The 14,214-nt window shown below is 34.6% G+C and overlaps 1 protein-coding gene across 8 annotated transcripts in view; it reads right to left on the bottom strand.

The window, feature by feature from the left end:
- Positions 1 to 14,214, bottom strand: part of WDR20 (WD repeat domain 20) — a 97,974-nt gene that overhangs the window by 37,625 nt on the left and 46,135 nt on the right. For 7 of the 8 annotated variants that reach the window (XR_012473833.1, XR_012473834.1, XR_012473835.1 and 4 more), the window contains exon 2: positions 8,748 to 8,930. Coding sequence is in view for 4 of the 8 variants with exons in the window: in XM_074213132.1 (XP_074069233.1) it covers positions 8,748 to 8,930 (183 nt within the window). In the remaining 4 variants the exon portion in view is untranslated. Of the gene's footprint in view, positions 1 to 8,747; positions 8,931 to 9,381; positions 12,384 to 14,214 lie in introns of those variants that run through there. The other variant, XM_074213135.1, reaches the window with a different exon arrangement.

The following is a 14,214-nucleotide window of genomic DNA, read 5'->3' as shown; positions in this document are numbered from 1 at the left end:
TCAGCAGGTTTGGAATTATGAAACAAATTCAAAACTGAGTCTGAATTACTATGTTTAAACATTCATTTTAAAATATGGAAACTAGAATACATATCAACTTAAGCACTAATCAAAATGACTCATAGAAAGTTATAAGCTGGAAAAACCTTTAAATGTACTACTCCAACCTTTTCATTTTACAAAGAAGAAAACTGAGGCAATTAAGCATGGTCTTGAAATGCATGGCCAGAAACACTGTTAGCTCAATACCTATGATACTCTGAGGATAGAAATTTAAAATTTTATCTGAAAATAACATCTGATTCACATTATTCATTTTTGAAGGAATCAAGAAAAAAATTACTAAATTAATAAGAAAAATACTGTGACTTAATTTAGACCTCTGTTGGAATTTTTAGACAAAGCCCAATTGAATTTTGTCCTATATAATATTATGAAATATTTTAGAAGACATCTTTTTTGCAAAGCAATGGTTTAAGTGACTTGCCCAAAGTCACACAGCTAGGTAATTATTTAGCATCTGAGGTCATATTTGAACTCAGGCCCTCCTGATTCCAGGGCTGGTGCTCTATCCACTGTACCACCTAGCTGCCCTTAAAGGACGTTTTTAAAAGACTTTAAAAAAGTCAAGGGCCTTCTGCTTCCTTATTTATTCTTGACTTTCAGGCTATAGTCCCTCAACACAAATTCATATTGTAAATTTGACAGTGATTTGCTTAACTTAAGAAAATGTGAATTTTTCAATGATAAGGATCACTGACACTGAGTAGGGACTTCCTTTTTGGCAATGTCAAGAAATAAAAATCCCAAAATAAACATAAAACATATAAACAGGCAGGTTCCGTAGTAATCTATTGGGGAAAAAAAGTCAAGGTAGACAAAAATGGCTAAAGGATTTTTGCAATAGTTATTTCTAAGTTTTGAATGATTCAAAATGAAACAAACATGCAGTACCTGTCATTTTAACCAGTATTAAAAATTATTTCAAGTTATTATTATGGACATTTTTGCTTTTACAGGAATAACAATAAAAGCAGCATCAAAAAATCATGATGAATTTGCTATCAGTAACTCATTCATTTCTTAATCAAAGTCTTCCCATAGAACTTTGTAAAGCATAGCAAGTCAGAGCTTGCCCAAAGTGCCAGATGCTGTGGGTCCTCAGATATGCACTGCTGAGAGGAAGGAGATGTCTCTATCAGAAATCTTGAGATTCTTCAGAGACTTGAACTTCATATACACCTATGATTAGAACTCATTTCATCCTAACTCTCCATATTCCTTGCTATTATGACTTCTTTTATCTATTCTAATTCTTCAGTTCATCTCACCAATTCTGGCTCTACCTTGTCCTCCTTTATAACTAGACTTCAATGACCCATTATGAAGCAGCTAGACCACCAGTCCTTGGTGTGATTTTTGAAGTCATTTAACCCCATTGCCCCACAAAGATTAAGAAAAAGACCTATTACTCTTAAGAACTTTTCTCTTTTCCAGCAAAACCTACTCCCAAAGCTTCACCATTCACAATCTCCAAATCCTCTTCCCTAGAGAACCCTGACTATCTACCCTCTCCCTTTTCATTCTCGGGCCTCTGATTATCAATGGGGGGGGGGGGGGGGGTGAAATCACAAAATCTGACTTTATTCACCACAAAAATATCATATAATTTTAATTTAGTCCTTACCATTGTCTAACAATTCTCATTCCAACAAACCTATACTTATTGATTTCTTCTCTGTTTCCTACATCTGTTCCAAATTTCTCTCCTCAACCTTTCCTTCATTTGTGGCATGTCATTTAGTCTCCATATTCAACTGAGCTGAGTGAGGCCATATGACAGCACTTCTTTCATTCTTTAGAAATTTCCAAAAATTAACCCCTCCTGTTCCTTGAACCCTCTTTTTTTTTTTCAAACATCATTGTAACAGTAATTAATCCTCCTTCCCACTCCCAACACTCCCACTCTATTATCAGTTTCCATTTTTTACTGGTTCTTTTCTTACCTACCCATGAACAGTTCTTCTGAATTTTGTTTTTTCACAAAAGCAATTCTATGACTTAACTTATTCTTACTACTATGCTGTCTTTTCCTTCACAGCTGAACTTCTTGAAGTAACTGTCCACAGTTCATGACTACAATTCTTTATTATAGTCTGCCTCTTCCGTCCCTTAAAAGTCTGGCTACCTGGCCATCATTCCACTGAGACCAATCTCTCATAGGTCAGCAAGAGTCTTCTGATAAACAAATCTGACAGATCATTCTTCATTTCTTATTTGCTATGAGCTCCAGACACAGAAGATATTCTTACCTACTAGATATTTTTCATTCCTTGGTATTTGAATTACCTTACTCTCTTGGATCAAATGAGATAATATTCGTAAAGTTCTTTGTAAATATTAAAGCCCTCTATATAAATGCTAGTTATTATAATGATGATGAACATTCTTCTCAAAAATACTCTGATATTCCCAATTGCCTGACAGCCAAGGCCCTCTAAAATTTCATCACATTTTTCATCTTTATATTTTTAATCTCTCTGTATATTACAGCACACTTGGGCCAAACCATGGCCTTCTTATTTTCACCTTCAGGGTCTTGTTCACATTGTCCTCTGTGTCTGAAATTTCCTCCCTCTCCCTTATATGCACTGAATTCCAACATAGCCTTTACATCTCAAATCACCCAGAAATCCTTCCTACATACTATGTTTGTATCTCTCCTACTTACCATCTCTTAGGTTCTCAAACTTAAATATTTGAAACTTATCTTTCTTCTAGCTGTGGTGCATGTTGCTAGGCAACATTTTCTTCCTGTTGAACCTCACATGGGACCCTTTCCCTCTACTTTTCCTAATGACTACTCTAAACTAAACTCTCCTTGAGGGTTGAGAAATATAATACAAGATGTCTGATAAATGTTTTTTTTAACTGACTAGTTCTAGAGTAGGTTATATGGAGAAGAACCAAAAAGTCAGTAACTCAATAAAAGCATAAAATTCAACTTAACATCATGAAAGGGGGAGGGGGGAAGGAAGAAAAAGTAAAGGCAAGGAAATAATCATTTATATAACACCTCCTATGTTCCAGGCATCATGTTAGATGCTTTTTTACAATTTCATTTGATTCTCACAACAACTGTACATGATTATTGTCTATTTCCATTTCATGGTTGAAGAAACTCAGGCATAAAGAGATTAAGAGACTTGCCCAGGGTCACACAATTACCAAGACCTCCAGTCTTCCTGATGCCACCTCTATCCACTGGACCCCAGCTGCTTCATTTCTATATGCCAGGCATAATGTTAGATGCTGGGAATAGAGGAATCCAGGCTTCAAGGAGTCTCTATTCTTAGGGGGTAGATGAGGACAACAGCTCATGTAAAGAAAAGTGTATATAAAACAAGTTAACTTAGAAAGGAAGAGTACCTTGGCAATGAAGAAGGAAGAAGGACAAATCAAGCAAGTGTCAAAGAGGGTTAGTATCTGAGGTGGGCTATAAAAGAAAGAATAATCCTGAAAGGCAGAGGTCAAAGGTAATGCGTGCCAGGCATGGGAAAAAAAAGCTAGTGTGAATATATTCAACTGTAAGAAGGAATCCAGAGAGGTTAGAACATTAGAGTTCCATAAAGGGTAAGAATATGAAAAGGCTGGGAAGAGAGCTAGATATTAGATTATTAAGGAAATCTATACCTGATATTCTAGTCAACCAGAAGCCTCTCAAAATTTTTGAGCAAGTAGGTGAAATTATCAGAACAGAGCCTTAGAGAGACTATTTTGGCACCTTATGTGGAAGATGGATTGGTGAGGAAAAGAGACTGAAGATAGGGAGATCAATCAGGAAGCTACAATAATGTTCTGGAGAAAAGCTTAAGTTAGGATCATTTCTGTTTGAGTAGAGAGAAGGGGTAATATTAAAATCTATTTCCCCATTAGATCATAAAATTATTCTATGATCCTGTATTTATTAATTTACATGCTAATGGGGGCAGTTTGTTCTTATGCTAATTTTTATATTATTAATTAATAGCATTAATTCATTATTAAGCTTAGAAATAAGGTTTTGTGGTTGTTAAAAGGGGAGGACTTTCATGAGTTGAGATTCATGGGTGTATTAGAAAAATGATTACTATCAAACACAAAACCTTCAGTACAAAAAATTTTAATATGCTCCATAAAATATGAGATGCAATAGTTATTATATATTGATAATTAAAAATATGTTACCAAAAATATAATTGTTACCAAGCTAGATACTTGATATTTTAGCAAATGTATAGAATTTTTTCTAACAACTTATACTTCAGAATAAACAATATTCAATTATAAAAGGTTAAATATTTATAATCCATAAAAAATTATAAAAGTATAAACACTTATCACAGATGCCCTTTAAAGGGTGATCTTTTTAAGGAATTACATTCCATAGTGTACCCAGAAATGCTTACAAACTCTATACCAAAACATTCTTTATATAAAGTTCATTTAGTCACTTTTTTTAGTTTTTTTTTTGCAAGGCAATGGGGTTTAGTGGCTTGCCCAAGGCCACACAGCTAGGTAATTATTAAGTGTCTGAGGCCGCATTCGAACTCAGGTACTCCTGATTCCAAGGCCGGTGCTCTATCCACTGTGCCACCTAGCCACCCCATTTAGTCACTTTCAAGGATATAATACATAGTAATACTTGGGGCAGAGTGTCACTTCTGAGTGTCACTTCCTTTTTTCAGAGATAGGAACCTAAATTCCATTAAAGAAAGAATAAAGTGTGCTATTACAATAAATTGAATAGATATTTTTCCAGAGGTTGAGAAAAATAATATAGATAGAAACTGGGTATCTTTCTGGATTGTACCTGTGATTTCACTGGTATAGGAAAACCATAGTGAAGAGACTCTCTACTAATTCCGATTAGCTTGAAATATGTGGTTTATAATCACCAAGAGAAATTAAGTGACTTAACCAGGATCAGAGAACTAGTACATAAAGACTTCATATTCTTAAGACAGTTCTTTTATTTATTACACTACATAATTTTTCATGCATTTCACAAAAGATCCAAAACTGAAAAAGATCCAAAATTGAATCATTTCTATGGTTAGAAAGGATCAAATACTCAGTTTCCTTTGGTTTGGCATCAGTTAAACTGAAAAATTTATAATTTCATTATAACTGATAGGTGATGGTGAATGACAACAATTTAGTTCTTTTTTTTGGAAATGATATTCATCTGAATCCTGATTCTGGAAGAAAAATCTTTCTTGAAAAGATAAACCTTATTCTAACATACAAGTCCCTATATGGATTTGTGAAATTTACATGACTTTCCCTGATCAAGGATTATATGTCCTGTGATGGTGATTATTTTTGAAACTAAGTTTAAAATTATGCTTGGGTTGTTGGCTTTACTATTCAAATTGTGGGCAAGTTTCAAAACTTGTTGCCAACCCCACTAATTAAAAGAATGAGTATGGTTTAATTTTTCAACCCAAGGCTGACATCTACTGGCTATAGATGGGGGAGCATGGGTCAATAAAACAATTGGTTTCATGCTCATCACTCTGGATAAAATAAATTGTTCATTTCTGATCAAAATTCTTATGCAGATGGTAGAAATATGCTTGCTCAAAATTATTAGTGAAAGTTAGGGTATTCAAAAGATTTTCCTCTAAGTAAAATAAAGAACTCTGTTGGTGTTGTAGGTTAGGATGAGATGGCTTGCCAGTTAGGATCTACTAGACAACATAGGCAAATAAGAGGTTTAAGGAGTGATGTCTATCAGGGAAGAGGAAAAACAGGCAAGTGCAATAGGTTTAAATTAGTCAAGGTATAGAGTGAATGAAGAAAAATCATCAACAAGAGTAGAATTAATAAATGGGTAACACTCAAACTAAACTGCTCTTTTGGCAAAGACATTTTCTGTTCTACTTTTTAATTTTCTTCTGCATTTCGAGCTCTAGACTAAAGATTAAAATTACCTCACCCCCACATCAAGTTTTTTTAACCAACTTTTTTTTAGGTTTTTGCAAGGCAGTGAGTGGAGTTAAGTGGTTTGCCCAAGGCCACACAGCTAGGTACTTATTAAATGTCTGAGGCCGAATTTGAACTCAGGTACTCCTGACTCCAGGGCTGGTGTTCTATCCATTGCACCACCTAGCCCCCCCCCTTTTACCAACTTTTGAAGATTCTTTGAAGATCAAATAAAGTATACTTGAAAGTACTTTGAAAAATATAAAGCCTTGGATTCAGAGTCACAGAAACAGGGTTTGAATCCTTGTTCTACCACTTACTACCTGGATACTGATCTTGGGTAAATATATTTTTTCCCTCTCTGAGAAGGCTGGATCAAATAACTTCTAAGGTCCCTTCTATTTTTGAAATCTATGATATAAATTGCAAAGGAGTTTTCTTAGCACTCATAGTCAAAAAAGGCTAAATAAAACATATATTCCTTAAATAAAATATCCCTCAACATCCAAGGAATTTTTTTATTTTCTGGGGGTACCTTAAGTTATATCAGTCAAACTGGCAAAATGGCATTAAATTATAGGGAGAGACCTAGAGTTTTGAAGAAGATACATCTTAAGAAGAGGCAGCAAGTGACAAATACTAGTCATGGAGGAAGACTAGGAAAATAACCTGGGGCAGCTAGGTGGCGCAGTGGTTAGAGCACCAGTCCTAGAGTCAGGAGGACCTGAGTTCAAGTCTGACATCAAACACTTAACTTCCTAGCTGTGTGACTTTGGGCAAGTCACTTGATGCTACTGCCTTAAATAGATTTTATTTAAAAAAGAAAATAACCTAATCCTCTCAGTGTTATAAGCAGTTCTTGAAAACTATAAATTGCAGAGAAGGGCCAGAACTACAATGGTAGTTGAAATTTCCTGACCCAGATTTCAATTCATCATTTGAAATCCTCATCCAGGACCTTTCCTATATCCAAGAAATCACAGGTCTAGTTTTTATAGTCTCTTTGTGAAATAAAATACAAATAATCAATTTTTAAAATCACATGTGTAAAAATTAAAAGACAATCTTCAATAACACCTTCAGATTAGGGAAGAGCATGCTTGATAAGTACCTATTGATGAATCTTAAAGAATATGTCACTGTACCAAGACTCATCTAATATCTTTGCCCTTCAAACCTTCCTATGTCCCATCACCAATTACACCAATCTTTTATTTTCTGCCTTAGTACAAGTTTAATCCACTGAGGAAGGAACCATCAGAAAAGATCTTTCAAGAAAGGTTTACAGGTTCTTCTTATTCAGTACAGCCCTTATCAACTTTACCGTTATGAACCAACTAAATTATTCAAAATACAAAACAATGTTACAATTCAGAGTTACTTTCATAATAAAAAGATACCTATATGTCTCCACAGAATATCTAGAAAGATTAAGAGTTTCTATAATAATTCAATGTTTTCTTCCCATGCAATGAAACTTTCTTATTTGTGGACCAAGTCATTTTAGGGAAAAAAAATCACTATATGTAAAAATCATCCTTTATTGCTAATTAATAGAGTGCGATATTGTTGATATCAAACACCACAAAACTGTAGGAAAAAAATTTCAGAATAGGGTTATTTTTTGTTGAAATTTTTTTCTTAACAAGAAATCCATCTTCCCTAAAATCCATGCACAGGCAACCATGTATTTTGCTTTTTTTGGAACTGGATTATATATCCTGGGTAATCAAATTTATATGTTTATCAGTATATTTTGCATATATTTAAAAAAGTTTAATTGAGAAAATGTGCTTTCTTTCAAGGAGTCTAAATTACAAATCTACAATGCAAGTATATTACCACTGTCTCTGCTTTTATTCCCCCCAGAGAAGTGAAGTGAAATATGGTGAAATTAAGTGACTTCCCCAGTGTATACCTCGTAAGTGTCAGAAATAGAAAACAGAAAACATGAGACTCCTGGTTTTTCCATCACTCAAGGTTACCCTTATTTTTTCATTTGACAGTGAAATGAAGTGCAAAGGGCAGAGAGGAAAAAAGGAAAATAGTTTTTATATGTATGTGTGTGAATATATATATATATATATATATATATAAACATATGCAATTACTTTATAGAGCCTCAGAATTGAGCAGAAGTTTGAGATCACCTAGTTTAGTTGCTATCTGAATGGGGTAAGGAAAACATAGTTCAAATAATTCCTCCATAAAATCTGTAGACTATTAATAAATCTGTTGTGAATTTCAACCTACTATATTCATGAACCTTAAGACTTGTTTCTGGATTGACTGCACAAGTATAGCACTGTCATGTGATCCAGTTAAAATTACCAGAATTTCTAACCTTGTCAAAATCAGTATGTGAACAGTGTTTCCAGGACAAGGTTTACACCACCTTTGGGTCAATAACACACAAAAAGATAAACCATTTAAATGACTTAAGGCAAAAGTCATCAAGTTCTTTTTAAAAATTTCCAATAATATGAATAATTCCAACTTTCAATATTTTAAGCACTTATTTTCTGAAATAAAAATTCTGTTTATTTAATGAATATTCATTTTTTTCTTCTTGAAGCAAGAGACTGGAAACGGTATTCCATAAAAGCAAATAAAATACAATTCATCAAGAAATAGGCAAGATTCAAAAAACAGAAAACGTAAATTTTGGTATTTCTATGATAAAAATAAGTTTACAAAGAAACGTAAAGAGGGGTCCCTTGAAAAGGGGAATGAGTTCTTTAAAGGTATTCTTAAAAGCCAAAGCACAGAATACTACTTACTTCCTCATTAAAAAGTTTGCTAGTTTCTTTTTTGATTGGGTCTATGAGTTGGACTTGGCCTGCAGAAAAGCCCACCAGTAGAGAGACACTTTCTGCTGTGGCAGTTAGGTGGTTGAAGTCATGACATGTAGGCTGTGTTCCTTTGTATATCCTTTTATCTATTGGTTTACTCAAGTCAGCAGCCTGGGAAAGACAAAGAAAAATATACAAGGTAAACACAAAAATTGAAGTGCAACATTAAAGTTTTACAATAATTAATATTTATTAAATTCTTACAATGTGCAAAGCACTGAGTAGGCTTATGGGTGAAAGTTAATTATAGGAATGGTTCTACCTTTAAAAATTTTGCCAAATTAAAATTTGCCAAATTAAAGCATTTTAGTCAGTAATCTTTAAAATCTTTAATCTTAAAAAAAAACCCATCTAATGCTTTCCTTTTTTAACTACATTTTTAAACTAAAGGTATCACCTGCAAAAAATTTCAACTTTAAAAATGTGATCAACCTTCAATTACCCAAATGTGGATTACTTGCTGCAAATTTTAAATTTATGCTTTGGGCAAGCCACTTAACCCCATTTGCCTTGCAAAAACCTAAAAAAAAAAACCCATAACAAAATAAGCAAAAAGAATTACCATTAAAAAACTAAAAGTGGGGAGCAGCTAAATGGCACAGTGAATAGAACACCAGCCCTGGGGTCGAGGACCTGAGTTGAAATCCAGTCTCAGACACTTAATAGTTATTTAGCTGTGTGACCTTGGGCAAGACACTTCACCCCATTGCCTTGCAAAAACAAAAACAAAAAATTAAAAGTGAATGTGGCAAAATAACAAAGAATAAGCATAATTCCAAAGAAAAAAATTGGAGAGAGGTGGGAAATTTATAAATATGGCTTATAACAAGTATTTTCAGACTTTTTAAATATACTGTTTAATTATGAGGATTTTTCCTTTTTTACATTTAAAAATGTTATTTGTGATTTGGGATGGCCTTGAGGGATAAAGTTATGATAAAGTAAAAATGATATTTGTGAAAAACATTTCAATAAAATTTTTCTACATTGAGAATAGCACCATTATTGACCATGTTTATAGTATAGAAGAAAAGATTAATTTTCTGTTAAGAATTATGGCTAAGGCACTCTAGTGTTAGCCGCTTGTCCTCTAAGAAATATGTTTCCAGAACAGCAAGAGAACATTTCTAATCCTATGGTAGTTCCAACCACACAATCCCTTCTCATTCAATTTTCTCAGCTGAAGTTAACTGCATCTAAAATTTGCTTAATTGATATTAGATATATTTAAAACAAGTTAACACTTATTAAAAAATAGGATCTGTAAAAATTCAAGGTGTGATACACTTGCTAAGCAAAGGGAATCATAAGAAAACCATTTCACATTGTAAAAAGTAAAGCAACAGCAACAAAAAAAGCCCTAGAACAAATTATATTTGACAAAATTATAACAAAGACTTTTCTGATGGATCCAGGATGTTGTAGATAATGCTTAGGGATACTATAAAAATCAGGCTGAATTAGATGATTTATAATCTCTTCCAAGTTATAAGAGAGGGTTCCCCCCTTTAGGGGTGGAAGAAAGAGGGAGAGAGGTAGTTGGTGGGGGGGGGGGGTGAAATAGTGATAGTTATGCCAAAAAAACAAAAAGGAGCAAGTAGCATGAAACATTTTAGAAATCAAGTTCAGGGGCGGCTAGGTAGTACAGTGGATAGAGCACCGGCCCTGAAGTCACAAGTACCTGAGTTCAAATCTGACCTCAGACACTTAAGCCCGTTTGCCTTGCAAAAACCTTTAAAAAAAAAAAAAGGTTCATAATTTAATAAATATTAAATTATAAAATAAATAAAATAAAATTTAAAAAAGGTTCAAAGAGAGAGACAAGGATGGTGGTATTGGGACCATCATATGTGTACTTTTTTTTAAATGGGCTTTACTGTAGATTCAATCTCAGAAAAATGTTGCAGCAGATTGTGGCTTAAGGTATTTTTTAAAAAATTATGCTAAAGGTTTATTCTATTTAAAAAAAAAAGATCCCTTTAAACTATAAGAACCCATGACACCATCTATGATACCTTGATCATACTGATAGGTACTCAGTGTTCTAATCTGGACCAATATAGTACACAAATAAATTTGAATTTTCCCTCTATTGTACATCTTAGTCTCCTGGAAAAGCATTCAAATTACAAAGTCAAAAGACTTGAGTTCAAGTCCTGATCCTGTCATTGTTAAGTAATAAAATCCTGAACAATTCATTTAATATCCCTAAGATTCAGTTTTATTATCTGTACAGTAATTTAATAGCTGGCATGTGTGTGTCAATTTACTGTTTACAAAATACTTTCCTTAAAACTATTGTTTGAGGTTGGTAGATATTATATTGTCATATTTGTGGTTAAGGCAACTGGAACTCAATGTCATGTTAACTCAGTCATGCAGCAAGGACTGCAACAGGAAAGCAACTCTCCTGAATCAATATGCTATACTCTTTCCACTGCCTCACTTGTAAAAGTAGAAACAATCCCCACTTCACAGAGTTATTTTATCATTAGTCAACAAATACTTAATTATCTACTTGCCAAGGTACAGTGTTAGGCACTGGAAATACAAAGGGAAAAAATGGAATTGTTCTTGTCTATACAGAGACACTACATGAACATTCAAGGATTTATGCAGAATAAAAACAGAGTAAGTGTAAGGTAGTTTTAAAGTACAAAACAGATCACAATGAGTTAGGTATGACAAAAATGAGGAAAAGCCTTGAGCTTGAACTGAGTGTTGAAGGAAACTAAAAATCTCCAGTGGCATGTGAATTATTTAGGACAAATAATAATTTTGATATACTTTCAGTTTGTGACATCATTCATTGTGTACATACTGCTATGGACACCAGGCTGACTTAATATCTGACCTAAAATAGATGAAAATGGCATGTGTTGATATCCTCACAATTATGAGCTGTCAACTGAGTGCTGGATTTTGTGCTATAATTGATTTATTGTTTTCTTATTATTGTGTTTTTTAAAAGTCAATGACCACAAGAGATACTGCAGAAGCTCTGGATTTCAGTAAGTCAAATAGGATCAAAAGAAACTGTGGTCAAAAAAGAAAAATAGCACTGAAACCTAACAATTTATTACTAAAAAACAAAACAAGTAAAGCAATCAGAGGAATCTAGCAATTGGAAAAGTTGCTTCTGATTCCTCTACATGAAGGCTTAATTAAATTGAAAGACATGAAAGAAGACAAGTTTTTAAAAATTGCTGCTAACTACTGATATGAAGAAAAATATCTGCCTTTCTAGTCTAAAGATTAGAGTTACTGGCAATCAGAAAAAAAGCAAATTTTACTGATGCTCAATTTTTCATTTAAGGATATACTACAATTGTTCTCAGTAATGGTTCAGGTAAACTATAAATCTTTACCTAAAAAAGATTGCAAAATAGAAATGCCCCCAATTTTGTTATTATTTTTTTTATTTTTTGTGGGTCTAGAAGTCAATCTCTATTGAGGGAATGTTGAACTCTTGGTAAATATGCTGATATACTGAGAAGTAGAATTATTTCATAATTATAGAAATTCCCTAAAGGAGATGTAACATAGCAACACAATCTTGACATGTCACAAAAGGATAAAATTGTATACAAGGGACTGAGACTCATTAATCCCCCCCCCCCCCCCCCCCCGCAAAACCCTCCCTCAGGCTTGCAATCCAAGCGTCATCTCAGACTCACTGTATCTCTTCTCTCCACCTCAACCTCACCCCTTCCCCATATCCAATCTGTTGTCATAGCCTGTCAATTTTACCTTTGCAACATTTTTCAAACATATCCCTTTCCCTCCTCTGACACTGCCACTTCTCTGGCGCAGGCCCTCATTACCTCATGCCTAGACTACTCAAATAGCCTGTTTAGGGTCTTCTCCCCACTCCAATCCATCCTCCATTTAGTCACCAAAGTGATTTTCCTAAAGTTCAGGTTCAATCAAGTCACCACCACCACCATACTCCCTTAATAAAAATTTCATTTTGTCATTTTTTTTCAGTCAAATTAAACTCTTCATGACCTCATCTCCTGGAGTGATTTTCCATTTCCTTCTCCAGATCATTTTACAGATGAGGAAACTAAGGCAAACAAGATTAAATGACTTGGGGCAGCTACAGGGCACAGTGGATAGAGCACTGGCCCTGGAGTCAGGGGTACCCGAGTTCAAATCCAGCCCCAGGCACTTAATAATTACCTAGCTGTATGGCCTTGGGCAAACTACTCAATCCCATTGCCTTGCAAAAAATTAAAAAAAAAAGATTAAATGACTTGCTCAGAGTCACATATCTACTAAATGTTTGAGGTCATTTTTGAACTCGAGGGGAAGTCTTCTAGACTCCCAAGTCCAGCAGTCTATCCACTGTGTCATCTTAGCTTCTCTTCACTAAGTTTTAGTTGCTCAGTAAATAAAAAACGAGTGTTCAAAAATCTTCCCTCCCTTCTCATTTCCCTATCTTTCCAATCTTTTCCCACCTTATTCCTTCCCTCCACATACTCTTTGGTTCAGCAACACTGTCCTTCTACTGTTCCACAAACAAGATATTCCACTTCTACATTCCAGGCATTTGTGACTGTCCCAGAGACTCAGAATGATCTTCCTCCTCATCTCTGCCTCCTGGCTTTCTTCAAGTCTAAAATTCCATCTTCTAGAGGAATTGCTTCTTAATCCCTCTTAATTCTACTGCCCCACCCCGTTCATTTTTTAAATCCTCTATATAGTTCAAATATATTTGCTGGTTCTCTCTGCTTTAGACTGTGAGTTTCCTAAGGGGTGGAACTTATCTTTGGCCTCTCTTTGTATCCCCATTGCTTATTAAAGTGACCAGCTCATGCTTAATGGTTGGGTCTTGTCCTTCATTTCTGAGGAATATCAAAATGACATCACTATGTTTGAGACAAATAACAGTGAGTCCAACTGTAACTGAACAAACCAATAGAAAATCAAAATACTCTACCTGTGTAGGGCACAAATAGTGCATGTAACACCTGAGGTGTTTATTACAGATGTCACATTCCTCTGAGCTGCTTCAATTCTTCCCTCCTCATAGAGTGCAGCACCAACACTCACGAGGGCATGCTATGCTGGGCAGTCCTGTGCCAGTGTCTCCCATGCTGTACAACTAATTCTACAATTCTTCAATGAGACCTTCAGGGTGTCCTGGTATCGCTTCTACTGACCCCCTTGTGAATTCTTGCCCTGTGTGAGTTTTCTATAAAATAGTTCTTTTAGTAAGCACACCTCTGGTATTCTAACAACGTGCCCAGCCCATCGCAGTTGCACTGTAGTAATGTTGGAATGCTAGGTAATTTAGTTTGTGAAAGGACCTCAAGTGCTTAATGTTTGCTGACTACCCTACACTTGAAGAAAACAACTTTAGCAATTATGAGGAAAGTGGAGGAACTGGAGG

This window comes from Macrotis lagotis, chromosome 1 (assembly GCF_037893015.1).
Source record: "Macrotis lagotis isolate mMagLag1 chromosome 1, bilby.v1.9.chrom.fasta, whole genome shotgun sequence".
Lineage (NCBI taxonomy): Eukaryota > Metazoa > Chordata > Mammalia > Peramelemorphia > Peramelidae > Macrotis > Macrotis lagotis.
The sequence above is the reverse complement of the archived record's forward strand: the minus strand, read 5'-3'. Positions and strand labels throughout refer to the sequence as shown.